General features: G+C 40.5%; 1 protein-coding gene across 15 annotated transcripts in view; it reads right to left on the bottom strand.

The window, feature by feature from the left end:
- Positions 1-16638, bottom strand: part of ARMC9 (armadillo repeat containing 9) — a 56790-nt gene that overhangs the window by 17282 nt on the left and 22870 nt on the right. For all 15 annotated transcript variants that reach the window (XR_005862127.2, XR_005862130.2, XR_005862131.2 and 12 more), the window contains 11 exons: positions 15426-15460; positions 14598-14709; positions 13556-13648; positions 12690-12780; positions 11693-11816; positions 10307-10446; positions 9424-9500; positions 7512-7586; positions 6382-6472; positions 4949-5007; positions 345-449 (listed from right to left, as the gene is read on the bottom strand). Coding sequence is in view for 4 of the 15 variants with exons in the window: in XM_040705669.2 (XP_040561603.1) it covers positions 345-449; positions 4949-5007; positions 6382-6472; positions 7512-7586; positions 9424-9500; positions 10307-10446; positions 11693-11816; positions 12690-12780; positions 13556-13648; positions 14598-14709; positions 15426-15460 (1002 nt within the window). In the remaining 11 variants the exon portion in view is untranslated. The remainder of the gene's footprint in view (positions 1-344; positions 450-4948; positions 5008-6381; positions 6473-7511; positions 7587-9423; positions 9501-10306; positions 10447-11692; positions 11817-12689; positions 12781-13555; positions 13649-14597; positions 14710-15425; positions 15461-16638) is intronic.

The raw sequence follows: 16638 nt of genomic DNA, 5'->3' as shown, positions 1-16638 counted from the left end.
AAAAACCAGACCAGCAATATTCCAGCATTCACTTGCTCAGCACTTGACTTTGTGTGTCACAGGCACTGATCCAGCACTAGAACCCCAAGGCTGCCTTCAGCTTCTCATTAAGCTTCAGCCTGACCACCTCTCATGAAGGGGCAACTACCGTTCTCAAACTTACACTACTTCTGAACTACAGCTAAGAAAAACAGCGAAAGGTGTGGACTGCTATGCAGGTAGAACCTATCCTTTAAGACAACAAATTGAAGACAGAATGATCTTAGAAGGCAATGAAATTGCTGAAATTAAACACTTCATCCAGCAATTTCACTTAGTTCAGGATTGTGGAAAGTGGTACTCACTCCCAAGTATTCAGTTGTCAACAGCTTTTCTCCTGTAAGCTCTCCCAGTTGAGGCTGTAAAACCTCATCTTTGTCCAGGTCAGCCTCCATGATGTCATGGTCCTCCTGCAACAGCAACGTGCACGTTATTTGAGCACATGTTCCAAGGAAGTTTTCATTTCTAATTTACTTCTCACTTCAGTAGTCACGTAGATATGATGTACTTTCCAGATGAATGACTGTTAGTACTGCAAATGTAAGTTGTAACGTACAGCTAATTTCTATCATAAAGGCACCCAGATACAAGCTCAGCTAAGCTTTTAATATAATCAGAAACCAGAGAATCTTGAGAGAAGAAATGTCAACCCCTTCCTCCAAAAATTATACAGCAGAAAGCACAGTTTGCGCTTCAAAAGTTGTCATCCTTCACATTTCCAGCCTCAAATAATTATTCCTTGACCTAAGAAAGGCTCAAGAAAATCTCAGTACTCAGCACTGTTGCAGGACACCCCATGCTAGTCTGAAGAGATGCCATGCTCTATCCCTAACAAGCAGCTGCTATGAAGTTAGAGGGTGTAGTTTTTACAGATCTAGTCATACATCCAACTTAGTTATGCAGTACAGACTGAAAAATATAACCTGATGCTGTTTCTCAGCCACGTTGGAGGCTTCCCCTCCCTTCCCCCACAACTATAATTATTTTTCATATATGGATTAAATATTAAGTTTTTCGTAAGCACTACTGAGATACCAGATTGTTAAGATAAGGTTGTACAGGACCTGGGGGGAAATGTTCCATCTGTCCTCCTCTCCCAAGGAAAGATATGCTACAATCAGCTCAGAAGTTGGTAGGTGTGGGAAATAAGACAGCCAGTGAAAAAACACAGATAAACACCTGTGAACTGTCCAACAGCCATCTGTATCAAACAAAACAGAAACACTGCACATATACTGTGCTTAGACAGAAAAAAAATTGCAAAGATGAGCTTCATAAATAGTTTGCTGGGAGTTTTTTAGACAGCATGACAATGCAGCATCAGCAGCAAATTGTTTTCTTCCAGAATATTTGACAGAAGTCTTGCCCATTACACAATAAAGATAGGCCATCACCCTGATCTTTCATCCAGCTTTCTCCTGCACGTTGTATTTAACTTTGCTCCACAGATAGGCTTGGTGTCCCCAGGCCCCACCTCACCCCCTGTGCTGGGTGACACGTTTTGTCACCTGGAGAACTCTGGGTTCTGGTTTCCAGGAAGGATCTGCCTGCCAACCTTGCTCCCTGATGTTACTTAACACAGCAGGTAACTGAACCTGAACGTGCTCCTCCTCTGGCTCCCTGTTTGGAAGAAAAGCTTTGACAGATGTACCATCCCTCCATTGCTGATATAACACAACTGGTGCTCTGTTCACTACTGCAGCAGATACTGGAAGAAAAGTCCTTCATCATAATCATAGAATTGTTAAGGTTGGAGACAACCTCTAAGATCATCTAGTCCAATCATCAACCAACATGATGTAATTAATCCCACAAATACTGCCATGAGGTTCAAGTTGTAGAGCAAATATCCCACTATTTAGGGAAAGTTTTGTGTTAATTATTTTTCACTAACTAACAATAATGTTAATAAACACACGATGAAAAAAATTAATACTCTTTATTTACAAAAAAAAAAAGTAGCAGTCCTATTTCAGTTGCATACTGATGAATTCTTTTTTGTTTTGTATTTATGGGGAGGGGAGGTGGTGGCAGTGATGTTAGCTAGGTTTTCTTTTCCCCCCATCATTTTTGTATTGGGCCTTCTGTACTTATGAGGTCATATGTCTCTTAGCTGGATCTCTAAGGTATGATTTATGGTGCCTGGAGAAAGCAGTTATTACCACAGGATCTGTTCAAAGCCAAAAGAACTGAACAACTCTAAATTAGACACAGGCAAAAGTGAAATAAACAAAAACAGCAACACAAGAAACCAGGAAAGGTAATAGCAACAGCATGGAGATGCTTTGCATGCTCTTGGAAACAATAAAAGAGGAGGTAAAAAATGGATAAAAGACTCATTTTGTTGTTTCTTAAGTTGTGAGGGCACAAAAATTGGTACTGAGCAAATCAGCAACATACCAGCAGGTCATCTGAATGTATGTCACTAAATTGTCAATATATGGCCATATACTGACGTATGTCTGCAGTAGTTTTTAAGCATTGCATCAAGTCAAGACTTCTGCCAAAGCCTTCCAAAACTTTCTGCTGTCAGATCACAATACCAGATGTTATCACAGGGCCCCAAAGAACAATAACTCTCAGCATTTCCAAAATACAAAAGGGCCTCAAGCGTTGAGGCAGGGAGACAACAAATCTTCCTTTGCTTAGTTAAGAACACAACAACATTATGAGTTTCATATATCCTTTTGCTGCCACGCAGATTGCATACTATGTTTTCTACATATAGAGACTAACAGAGCAGGCCTACATGTAACAGAACAGAATTACAGCTCCCAGCAGCAATGAGGATTGTAGAACTCACCACAATCAACATTACATTGGTAGTAGTTGTAGAATTGCCTGAATCGGAGTTTTTCTTTTGAACATAATAGCAAAGCTAATGCAAAAATGAGATCAGGCACTTCTTTGTTTCAAAAGCCTATTGTTATTTTTTGAGTAAAACAAGGAGTGACCGAGGCCTCTTATAATCACATGATGGTTCAGTGGTAAAAACACATCTCAAATTGATTTGACCTAGAGCCTTGGCTGTAGCAGCAACTTGTCCAGGGGACACAACTGAATAAGAGAAATCTTTTCTTTCCCAAGAGCAGCAAAAAAATCATTCAATCAGTCAATGAAAACACGCAACACTACCATACAATCCAAAGCCACAGCTTTCACGAAGAGCCTCCTTATCTCTGTGCTTTCACAACAGATCACAGTAGCCTTCAAATATGTGTACCAGTCTTCAAGGGAAAAATATCACAACCTTGGATCCTTGCAAAACACTGAAGACACTCAAAGCCTTGGAATGTCAGTTAAAGCGTGCTAAGCAGTGTAATGAATGAAGGGAAGTTCTAATATTAATGCCTGGAAAGACCACCTGCACATCAAGCACCGATTTTGGGTTGGAGGAATGGGAAGAACAGATCATTGAAAACTCACTTCAGCAGGAGGTGAAACAATTACAACAATCTGAGTGAACCCACTCAGAAGAGAGAGAACTGACCTAACTAAAACTTCCACGTAGCCCTAAACCTAGAAGTGCCACATAGCTCTAAAATCAGGGGAAGGTATCACAGCAAAAAAGCTAAATAATGCAATAAATAATAATTACAAGAAAAAGAGATTACAAGGCTTTACTGGACATTGGTGGATCCTGCACAGTGCTACACTCAGTGCTGGCTGTGAGCACACCACACCTTTTACAACATATTTACATTTTTCTCTGTTCTCACAACGTAACGGGTTCAAAGTACGTTCAAAAAATGCTCAACAACCTGCAGCAGCAGGGCAATTTTTGAAGTGTAACAGGGTTGTCACTGTTCATTAGCATTAATGTGCAACAAGTCGGCAAACACTGACACAACAGGCTTGCAGAATTTCACAGGACCTGCACTCTTTGTCGGTCCAGGCCAAAACCTCACTCTTTGTCTGTAAACTCAGTTTTCAGTAAAAATGTTCCCCACTGACATTTATATTATAAGAATGTTTAGTAGAGATCGCTAGCTCTCAATGTCACCGACTTCTTTGGTGTGAATGTATGTGGTTCAAACAGTATTCCAAGGTTCTCATGAAAGACTTCTTGCAAAGTGCCATACAATAGACTGCATTCAGACACAGCTCCCAGTGTAGCTGCCCATACAGCACTTCTTCAAATCCTCCTTCCCATGCACTTACAGCGACGTAGCAATTGTAGATAATGCAGTCTGACCTCCTTTGCTATGGGATCATGAAATAACCAAACACACTGCATGCTTCCACACCTGGGATCCTATTACTCCTAAGCAGTCAGCTTCTTAAAAAATGCTGAAGTAAAGTCATCAGTATAAAAAATGTTTATTAAAAGACTTGGAGATATACAGCTAAGCAGTTTTCACTATCGTACCATCTCTGATACCTCCTATCTTCATTTTTTCCCCTTCTTTGCAAATGTGGAATTATGGTTTTCCCTCACAACATACAACTTATTGCACATATTTCAACATTTCTAAGTGCCAAAGAAGGTGTCACACGGATGATGATACCTTAAAAAAAAAAGTGATCAATCTTTGTATAAACTATTCTGGTGGTATACTGGACCACGTGCTTCCTTTATTCTTTTTAACTGATCTGCTTGAAAGTGAGATTTCTACTGCTACACTAACTCATCTATTTACCTATTGCAAGTATAATCCTTATAATCCTCTATTTATCACAGAGGTGGAGACGTGTCAAAATAAAACAGTAGGACTTCAAATGGAGAAAACATAATGGAAACGGATCAATCTTTCTTGTTTAATATACCCTGGTGACTAAACAGAACTTCAGCAAAACAAACAAAACCAACTCAATGGCATAAACAAGATCTGGCTTATAGATAAGAATACATTCTGTCCAGAGGATGAAGGATTTCTCTGAAAGGTTTCAGAGGGACTTCGTGGCTTACCTCCTCGTCCTCTTCTTCCTCGTCATCATCAGACACAATATTGTCATTTAATGGCTCTTCTGGTAAGAAGAAAAATGAAACTGTGTCAGAGCACACGTCCAGCTTAACAGAATCTCTAATTCTTGTCTCTCTTTTGCAGCAATATGATTCAGCTTGCTTCTCATACAGATGTGCCATTTTTTTCTGGACATCTATTGGAATTGTTTGCCCCTGTAAGGCACACTAGAAATCAATTCGTATCCAGGAAAAAAAGGCAGAAACAGAAACACTCTGGAATGGTACTTTTCTCACATACCCCACTGAGGTGACCCAGCATATTTTCTGAGGAGATGTGTGAATCTAAGTGTTCACTTGCAAAGTTTTCAATTTTTCAACTAACTTTTAGTGAAAGATTTGCTTCTCTCTACAGAACTTCATTACTACACTGTTCACAAATAACAATACAGACTTGTGTAGAATTCTTACTCTAACTTCTGTGCAATACAGAGGGATACAGAACACCAAAACACCGTACAAAAAAAATCAACAGCAACAAACAAAAAACGATCGATGACGTTAAATACCAACAACCACGTGGACAAACTGACCTCTCAGGAAAATGCATCCAGGCTTATCCTGAAACCCCTTACGCTCAACTTTCTGTCACCAATCTATCTAACGTTTCCCTCCTTAAAAATGCCATTCTCACAGGTAGGAGAGGAGCGATTGTGTAACCATGGTGAACAAATAATGCCCAGTAGCAACACGGTGCTTAAATATGCTATTTGTTCCTTCGCAAAGGAACCAAAGATATGCTGTCTTTTCCTAGATGAAAGCAGTCAGACTTGTTCTACTTTCACCATACAGAAAAACTTCATCAGAATTCATCTTTTTCATTATCTGCTTTCTCCTTCCTCCGCCTCCCTTCCAGCCACAGGAAACAGAAAACAAAACAAATATTCCACCTTCTCACACTTTGTATTACCATAGCCCCTATGACTCCTGCAACCAACCAACACGCTCTCAAAAATGGAGGGCTCAGAGTGAGCCACTTCAGAATGCAGAGCTACACTCCTCTACAGAGTGAGAGACAGAGACAGACATAGTTACTAAACTTCACTTTACAAATTGTATCACCTGCGTATTTTCAGCTGACACTGGTCTCTAGAGGTCTCTAGGAGGCCACTGGTATGAATGAAGACAGCCAAGGTCATTTTGTTTACAGTCCCCAAACTCTAGGATTGAGACCTATGCAGCCTATTATTCCTTCTTTATGTTCTTAACACAAAAGTCAGTTTTAAAACATATCAAATCCTGACATTCGCCATTCACCCCCTCTCAGACCATCACATTACTGTCACTCTGTGGGAGTTTCAATGCCAAATAAAAACATGAGCCTTCTTGTAGCTTTTGTGAAGATTTACAGCTCAGATAGCTGCATTTGTTCTTCTGACCTGAATAGAGCTGCTTGATAATAAATTCAATCTGTCGGACCATCTCTGCATTTCCTTCCTTGAGAAAGCAGCGTAGAATTTCTTCCATTCCCTGGATGGAGTGGAAAACACTGTAAGATTAGTATTTCACATGACCACAGTGACAGATCTGTCAGCTAAAATGTCATTGTTTTCATGGGAAAAATACAGGCAGTGTGAAACAAACCGCTGTGCTCCACTCTAAGCATTCCTTTGTGTCCACACACTTCCAAAAGAAAAGAAACACACTATCTGGACTGCTTCTAGATTTAAATGTGGAAGTATTCGTGATGAACAGCAATTTTTAATAGATCTGTTGCTTTTGCCTTCTCAACTCAGTTGTCAACACAGCAGTCAACAGAAAAGGGCAAATTTGCATTCACAGACAACTGTGTGTGGTTCAGAGAAGGAAAATCAAAAGCAAGACCACCTTCAGCCTTCTCCTAAACTCAATTTCTTTCTCAGTGGTCCTTACAGGCTTGAAGTTGTGCCTTTAATCACTGAAGATGACATCCAGTGCCCTGTGGTCTCCTAAGTAAAACATGTAACAGCAGTTTTGTCTGTGTAACTCTCTAGATCAGTCCTTAAGGTGCAAAGGAAGGAACAGTTTCCTCCAGCTCAAAGCATGTTTGTTACCATTAGACTCACTTTCAATTCCAATTGCCTGCTCTCCCCAGATAACCGTATCTAGACCAGGCAGGAAAAACGGTAGCAAGAGGAAGACATTCCCTTACTGGCTTTTTCCTGGTGAACAAGTTTACAGTGGGGAGGAAATAGAAGGTTAGATGAAAGCATGTGGGCCACCTTCAGGCTACAAAATGCTACATGGACAACGGTGTTCTAAAATAATACCTTCAATTTATAATCTAGAAAGAATCCTTTGCGCTGCTGTGACTTCTCCTCTGGGAAAAAAACCCAGCAAATATGGCAAAAATGTTCAATACATTTATACCTGCTTGTATATCGAAAGTGGAGGGCCTCCTGTGGATGTCCTCAAAATACCATGCTTCCGACCTCACAATCCTGCCACACACCACCTGACATGTACTCACATGTGTGCCATCTTCAGTATATGAGTTGACTCCTGTGCTATAAAAAGTAGTACTGCTTACCATTGCTCTGGCTTCTTCTCGGACTGAAGGGATAGCGAGAATGCTATAGAGTGCTCCATTCACATACGGTTGTATCTAAGAAGAAGAAATATTGGCCAGTAGTTGGATCACTAAGAAAAACTCTGACATTCAGCCAAGTAGTCTACAGTCAACATTTAAGAGTGAAGGAGCAGGATAACTGTGTTTAGAGAGTTTAATCAAGCTAGCCTACACTTGCAAGAATTCCCACATGGTAAGCACTGATTTTCTTTACAGGACATAAGTACACTGTGCTACAGTTTATCTAAACCAGTACTACTGTGTTCTGACTTTCTCTCCTCCCTTTTTGAAAATGTATTCTTGCAAATTGACCCAATCCACTGCCACCGAGGAAAAAAAAAAAAAGAGAGAGAGGAAAGCAGGAAAAAAGTCAGTTTCTGACAAGCACTTGTGACAGTACAAAAAAATAGGAAAGGACAAAAAACTGGGACAAGACTGTGTCAGCACAAATGCAGACAGGCTTCATGTGCTGTAGCCTTAAGCAGGATGATAAAAGCTGTAGCAGCACAGAACATCCTCCCACTCTGCTGCCCGTTACTGTCCCTCAGCAGCAGCAAAAATACTTTGTCATATGGACAGTGAAAACCAGTAGATCTGTCTAACTAATTGTATGCTAGCACTTATGTGACCTAATTTGTGCTCGCCAGTTACTTGTTGGAGCACTAAGATCTCCAGTCATCCTCTGCTTACACCTTGGCAAAAGGAGCAAGTGAGCTAGGCTGTGAGCAGAGGAAGCAAGGAAAGACAAGTGAAGGATCCCACAGCTACTCTAAAAGCTCTCCAGGCACTCAAGAGCACTGCCTTGAACCTTCGACTTCAAGCACAAAACTTCTGTCAGTTGCACTGGTGCAAACTATGTCATAAGAATGCACTTTTTAAGAGAAATGTCAAGGTCATTCTAAGGTACCGGCGAAACAGTATGACAAGTTTCATCTTTTATTAAAACAGTAGTAAAGAACCGATCTACATCCTCCAATGGATTTATAAAAACTGAAGCTAACACTTCAAGGAAACTTACTTTCAGTTTAAGTATAATAAACAAACCCTGATGATTCCATCACTGGATACAACCACGAGCACCCAGGGTTTATATTGTGCTTTAACCAGACGTCCCAAGACACCTCACACTATCATAAAGGAGTCAATCTAGAGCATTCTGCCCAAGATTCTGCCTCTCTACCATATCAACTTCATCGAATCTTTGTTTGCATTTTCTCCTCCCTTGAATTCTATCCCATGGTTAAAAGAAGCGTATCTCTGCAGAGACAGCTAAAGCAGGGCTTTATATAAAAGACAATTTTATCAGCCATGTGTTGAAAACATTAGGTAGATATAAATTATCATTTCTGGGACTTGCATCCAGGATGCAAGTGTGTCTGGAGAAAGAAAAACTCCAACCACAAAACAGTAAAGTGGCAGGTTAAACAAAGTGGTGGACAGTAAGATACCAGGGCTCAATTGTCACTGTTTTCTTATAATGTTCCTTAAACCAGAAGCAGTTTTGCTTCTTTGTACCTAATATTTTGCATGTCCTACACCACACATTGTTCAAACCTGAGAGGATTTGGTAAGAGATGATATCTAAATAGCATCAGAAACAACAACCAAAAATGCACATGGTTTGCATGATAACTAGGAATCTAGGAGACTTTCCTTTCTGGCTATCAATAGCTGTTAAAGGAAGACATAATTATGTCCAGAAAGATCACTGTCCAGGAACATCAAATTAACACGACTGTGAATTTTAGGAAAATGTCAAGCAACTTAATTAACAAACAAAGTTAATTTCCTTCTCATATACATGTTTTTTGCACGTCTTAACTTGAATTTTCCTTTCCACTTTTTCCTTAACCCAAAGTTTGCTGCACAGTACCTCATGATTCTCGTGGCCAAGAAGATCAGAGAGAACTTTGAGTACGCGGTCTGCAATCCTCGCACACATTTTCTTCCCTGCAAAGGGAAAAAGCATAACTGTGCTTGAAAAAAACAACCAGATCAGAGCAAGCTTCTTAATAATTTCTCAAAATCAGTACTAAATATAATTCATTTACACAGAGCAGTGTTATTCCTTGTTCCTTCGAAGTGTTGCTCAACGTAACTGAGCTGAAATCAGTGGAGTTGCCTCAGAGTTACGCAATGGTAATTGTGGACAGGATGCAACACAAAGGGATTTAACAAAGGTGTTATTCTGCTTATACCAAACAGCCACCTTTTCATCTTTGTCTTACTTTCGTTTTTAACAAGAAATTTATTTTAAGCTTCTTTTAAATCTCTTGGGCGCTAACAGACGGAGACGCCTAATAGACAAGAATATTGTTTTCTTGTGTGGAATCTCTGCACTGTAAAAGCATTGCCTGCAAGCATTCCACTCCACATGCTGCAGGGTAAGCTTCCATTATTGATCAAGTCAGTTCTGACTTTCTTTTATACAAACAGATCTCTTATGCAAGTATCAAGTGCCCTTTGAAAAGCAGACCTGGAATGTAAGAATGGCAGTCCTCACAAGCTGATTTAAAAAACGAACAAAATCTTGGAGAGTTCCATTGAATTTGGTCAAGCTCATCTCCACAGTTTAGGATTCTTCAGAAAGAGATCTTCTCAAAAGTGCTGGTTATTAACACCCAAATGTCAGTGGATATGTGAGTTTCTGCTACTAGGTGCGGTCACCTCGAAGAATTCAGGAATATCAGTGAAAGGTTCCAGGATCTTCCCCATTCATTTCTTAGAACAAAACTGTAATTCAAAATGTAATATACCTGCACTCCTCAAACAAAGATTCATGAACAAGGCAACCGAATATTCTAGTGTGTAATCAGACAGGCTATCTGTATCCGCCAGGACATCAGCCAGCCAGAAAATGAGCCCATCCTTGATCATTGCCGACTGCAGGGCACGTCTAGAATTAAACACAACACACACACAAATCATAACATAAGTAGCTTTTGAATATATTTATAGCTAATATGAGCACATTAAAATCCTACTACGTCTACCTGCCGCACACTAGCTTGCCAACAAGAGAGCAAAACAAGAATGCAAGTGAGCACATGACACCACACTAAGAAAAAGAAAGCCCTTCATGCCGTGTATCTGGCAGTAACCTTCTATAAGGTGAAGTGCTATTTGTTAAAAAGTAGAAAAAACTTTGAAATTTTCAGAAGAATGTTTCACCAAAATACTGCTGGGCCCCAAAACTCAAACTCACCTGTACTATCAAACATTGCTCCAATGGAAAAATCCTTTTCTCTAGGACTAATTTATGATTTCAAGCAGCAGGGTATGAAGATTTATTCTAGTTTACCTCAAATACATACAAGATACTATGCAAGGAAGCAGTGCATAATCTCATACAAAGCACATCTACATGTGTTTCATCTACTGGAGATCTACATGAAGCAAATCCAAAAGCAGCACTCATTCTTCAGCAAGTGCAAACAAACAACAACAAATAAACAGAACAACACAACTTACAGTCTTAGTTTAGAGACGCTGTGATAGAAAACAAGAACTAAACACTCCTATCTATATTTAGTTAGCCATTCGGAGCTGAATATGCCAGCTGATTGCCATGAAAACAGAGGTTCAGGTAATGCTTACTTGATAAACGAGAATAACATCATGCAGCTTACTGTATTTGCATGATATTTCTTTTGCAATGAACATTTTGAGTCAGAGTGCTGATGCAGAAGTAAGAAACAGAACAGCCTATGCACAGACAGCCCCAGGAAAGAGGATTAACAGTTTGAGGATGAAAACCCTGAAAAATGTTTGCAAAAAGGATAACAAAAAGCATGGGAATGCAAGACAGCTGTTTTTTTTCCCCCCTGTGTGGGATCTTCAGAACTTTCTACATGACGACTTTCACTACAGTTGCTCAGTTAAGGAACACACATAAAAGCACACAGAGCTATGGCAGGAGATGTACATTTACTTGTGTCTTGATAGCTGGTAGGAAATCAGGTTAATTCGGTCAGCAAAACTGAGTTCTCCTCCATAATAAATGACATTGCTTTCATCAGCCATCAGAGGGTCTGATGATTGTTATGGGAAAACGGAGCGCTTTTCTTTCCTCCCTGAACAGAGCCCAACTTAGCCCACATTTCCTCTCCTGCTGTCACCACTGCATGCTGTGCTTTCATCACCTGAGGCTGAATTTCTGCAGAGCCCCCAGAACATTCTCCCATGTAAGCGAATCCTTGTCCTCAGCTTTCAGTCTCTCCTCCAGCATTTGCAGCAACATTGGGTTCTGAGAAAGGTAGAGACGACCTGGTGCAAAGAGCGATGAAAGAACAGATGCTGAGATACTGATGCATGACAGAGAAGTTTCTTCTCCTTGGAAGACTAAGCTGGATTGACCTCCATTTTTTTTCCCCGAGGAGACACAGCCAAAGCCCAAACAAACCTGCACAAATGAGTTCTAGCAGACCAGCTACACTCCACCCACTCATAGCATTAGAGGTTCCCAACCGCCCACTCAGTACCTCTGCTTGCACCACACAGAATCCACATACTCTCTGATTTATCATTTTTGTATATTATAAGAAAAGAACAGACATATCCAAAATGTTCAGGAAAGTTAGGTGCCTTGCTGCTATTGACTTTAAAAGTGATTTTAGATCCAAGCAATAGTTAACACGGAACCAAGGGCTAATTTGGGATAGGCAGAGATACACAGCTGCACATACGCAACCAAAGAGGTAGCAGTGATGCACAAAAATTGATTCAGGTGAGGAGCAGGAAATGAGAGAACAGGGGCAATAGCGACCACTGTGCAGCCTGGCAGCAGGTCTGCCTACAGGCACTTCAATCGCCGGGGAATATTCCCTCCCCCTTCTCCCCTCCCCCATTTTCAACCCTCATGAGGAGGCTGAAGACTAAGCTGGGTAACCTCCCACACACCCCACAGATAATCAGAAGACAAAAGAAATGGTGCATATGCAATGTAAAAAGGAAAACTTTCCAGGTAGTGAAAAACTCTTTTGGATGCATGCAACAAGAGAGCAAATCCCTAGAAAAAGGGGTGCCAACAAGGCTCTACATTCCAACATGCAGTGATGTGCACTCATGAAGTACTTGTGAATCAGTGTTATATGAAAATGCTTTTTCTCTCTTTTTCCTTTTTTGCAATGGATCTCTTACCTTCTGCCAATGAAGCAAAAGCATTGATGAGCCTTGCCATGTATTGTCTGACTACCTCACTCTTAGACTGCAATAATTTAAGGACACTTCTCTGAAAAAGAGAGCAAACATGAATAACAGTGCACCAAAGCAGGCAAAAACGAACGTAAGTTTTCTATAACATTTTAAAAGTTTCAGTAAATTTGCAAAGCAAAGAAGCACAGACTGCATGCTGACATCTTTAAAATTGTTAGTAGGGTTTGGATTTTTCCACTTCCTTCTTTTTTTAAATCTTATTTTGGTGCAGGGATGGGGGGAGGTCTGTGAGGGAGGCAGAAAATGAACAAATAAGCAGAGTACAGCTGCTCAGCTCAGTCTGTTAAAACACCATTAAGCTCCATGGTGTAGGGTAAGAATAATAATGAACTAGCACTGGTAAAGAGGAAATCTGAAATTAGCACATCTAAGTTCATCAACGAAATTAACAGGATTTTTTGGTCACTAACTGAACGTTAATGTCAGCTGAACAGAAGTGCTGCTCCTTGACAATTAAGTAGCTCAGGAACTTAGCAAGAACACCACCATGTAAACCATTTTTATTCCCTGTTTTACTTCTGGCATTACTTATACAGAACTCTTACAGAAATTTTCAGGGAGGAAAATAAGATCACTGATGAATTAATCCTTTAACTTTTCTAACACTACAAGTTACTGTTGCAATGACAAGGTAGAAAGCAGACTTGCTGCTCCAAACAACTTCACGCTTGTTAGCAACAGTATTCTCTAACACATAAGCACTCAAAAAGGAACACAGCAACTCATAAGCACTTCACAGAAACAAATCAGCAGTATCACATACAAGGTAGAGGAAAACCACTCCAGCTGACCTGACACTTGCTGTGGCAATCTAAGAGGTCGTTACTGATGTAAGCCTGCAGGACAGTATCCCTCTGTTCTCCAGGATATGATGTTGTCAAGCGCTGAAATTAAGAAAAACATTAATAAACCAGACAAATAAATCAATGGTAATGTGAATTGATGACCACTGAAGATTTCAAAGGTGCTGACACCCCACGGCTGAAAATTAATTCTTTTCTCACAGGGAGAAGGAATTCAGCCTCAGTGATCTAAGAGAATGAGATGAACTGCCCTGAGCTCAGCTCAGTGATCCATCACAGAACTGTTACTTGGAAGCTGTAACCACTGTCCCTATGTGAAGGACACAGCATTACTTTCCATAAAGGTAAAAGCCCTTTTAATAGCTACAGATATGGTGCTTTTCTAAAACACCTCAGACAGAGTAGTGGGTTAGAGGGACCAGCTGTCTGACCCAGGAGGCGTTTGCTTTTTTTTTTTGGTGTGTGAAAACAGACATTGAAGCTTGACCAGAATTTCACCATTATCATCTTTCATGTCTGTCACACTGAAAGTGTCAGCTTCCTTTTCAGCAGGAAAGTTAAGCTTCCTGTTGTCACCTTTAGTTTTTCACAAACATCATGAAATTATCTGAGTTAATCAAAACTGCAGGCTCCTGTAGAACACCTTCACTACAAAGGAAAAGTACCAAACAGCATCAGGTAGCTCTTTGATACAGCAGTATTTAAATGAACTTGAACAGGGCAAAGCATTGAAAACGTTGTTGTTTTAGGCAGCAGCTATTTCCTTGAAAACCATCAGAAACAACTTCCACTGAAGATCCCGGGAATTCCTATCTGGCTTTTCTCAAGGAGAGAGGACACTGACACAAACATACACCTACTGCCAGGGCTGTCCTCGTCATCTCAAGACCATCAGCAAGATTCACTGACAAGGACAGATGCTGCCTATAATGCTGACCTCCAGAACGATCACCTTGCCCACAAGATGGATTTTAGTTCTAGACCCATCCAGAAGGGCCTGACTTATTTCCACAGAGGCCATCCTACTCACCCAGCGCAGAGCCTGCAGTAAGAAGGCCTTGAGACGATCGTTCCCTGTAAGCAAATCTTTCTTCAGCTTCTCATAGTCCAAAGAGGGCAACAAGGGCACATCCTGCTTCTTCCTACAATGCAAACACAAAATATATTCAATTTTGATGTTCATCCAAACTCCTTATTTGGTGCAGATGACACTACTGAGGTGTCACAAGCCAAAAGAGGAACTTTGCTCCAGGAAAAGGGTCTCCACATTTTTATACACTTCTTATTTTTATTCCCATTACCATGTTAGAATAACCGACTTAAGACAACGTTTTGAACTTTGGCTTTTTTCCACCTTAGATGTAGTTCACTTGTCATCACGATTTGCAGACATGAAACAGCGAGCCAGCTGATGGTCTGAGCATCTGAAAAATCTCTCACCTCAGTCACATCACCCCTATTCTACCGACAAGCCAAAATTTCCTAAGTTCAGCATAAAAAGATCCTGAAGTACACATAAAAAACACGTCACCAATTCCCCTTTTCCCTCGATTTGTGACAAGCAAACCAATCCCAACAACAGGAACGTATGGTGCGGAAACAGTAAAGAAAATAGACCAAACAGCTCCCAGGTGTGGAGTGACAGATTTGTTGGATTAGCAACATCCTGCTGAAATGAGGATGTTATTGAACCTGCCCAAGAGAAGAATCCAAGCACACAACGCTTGCATGCAACGCTCACTGAGATCAGAGGAAGCATGCAGACCGATTCCATTTGCAAACGACAGGCAGAGGGCTTTGGTTTACCAATCCCTCCTCCTGTTCTTTACAGATATAAATGCAGCTCAGCAATACTTACACGGGTGCCAAAGATGCTCTTAACATTGTGGAAGCCTGGATCAGAGGAAAAAAAGAAGAAATTGTAACAGATGAGTCCAAATTTCACACTGGCACTGCTATTAATGAGGTCCACAGTGCATTCTCGCACTGAGGTTCTGCAGTTCCTTTCATATAAAACATGCGTTGCTATTTAGAAACACAGCTAGAAAAAGAAAGGACTTCAATATTTTCCTTTCTTTTCCTTCAAAGTAGTTAAAAAGTTAAAATCCCTTTTGTTATGATCTATCTGTGCTGCCTGCACTGCCATACTCCAAAAACTCACTTCAGACACTCAGAAATACAAAAAAGAAAAGGGAGAGAGGAGAAAATCCTCTCTGAAATCCACTGAGGAAGACAAAGACCTTGTTCAATGTCTCTTGACTTCAAACATGTTAATACCTTAACAGTGCAATAATTTTCCAGCGGAGACATACCATGCATCTCAGCACCCAAGTGCAGATTCAATACCAATTGTCTCAGACTTCCTGCTGCTATTAAAATATACCTATATACACAGCTATAAATATGCAAAGAAAAGCCTAGTGCACACAGAAGGGATGTAGGATAGCATACCATTTCTCAGTGGTTCTGCCTAGGATAAGCTCCACTTAAGCCTGGATATTTCTGCTTTGCTGCAGCATGACTCAAAGCAAAGGAAGGCGCCATTGCTGCACAAGTCAAAGCTTAAAGATGTCAGCACCATATAAAAGTTGCCTGGTTTACCAAATATTACTTTAGCTAGTGCTAACTGTGCTTCATATCACGCATTTCAATGTCAACTACACGCCACGTTCACAGAATATTCTGTGTCACCTTTTGTGTCGGTCTCACTACTCACTTTCTACGCAGTGTCTCATTACCATTTACGACTGTAAAACCCACCTCCACTTCTAACCCAGCCTCTTTCAATGGGAGCTATATAATCAATGTCTATTGTCAGATTTAAAGCGGAGGGATTTAGCAGACAAAAGGCATGCAATGCCGCAGAGAGTACCGAGTTACACCAGCTGACGTCTTCTTGAACGTGCTGGATTTCACAGAGCTCATGGGTATTCTTCTTAATAGAAGGAACTGCTCTCTCAGATGTGAAATAAGCCTATACACACATTAGGAAGCATTTCATGCTATGTTTAAGTCAATGAATGACTGGTATACAATAGATAATTAACAGGTCATGCACTTCAGAATTAACC

The sequence above is a fragment of the Gallus gallus genome, chromosome 9 (assembly GCF_016699485.2).
Source record: "Gallus gallus isolate bGalGal1 chromosome 9, bGalGal1.mat.broiler.GRCg7b, whole genome shotgun sequence".
Taxonomy (NCBI): Eukaryota; Metazoa; Chordata; class Aves; order Galliformes; family Phasianidae; genus Gallus; species Gallus gallus.
Note: the sequence above shows the minus strand (reverse complement) of the source record. Positions and strands in the feature narration are given on the sequence as shown.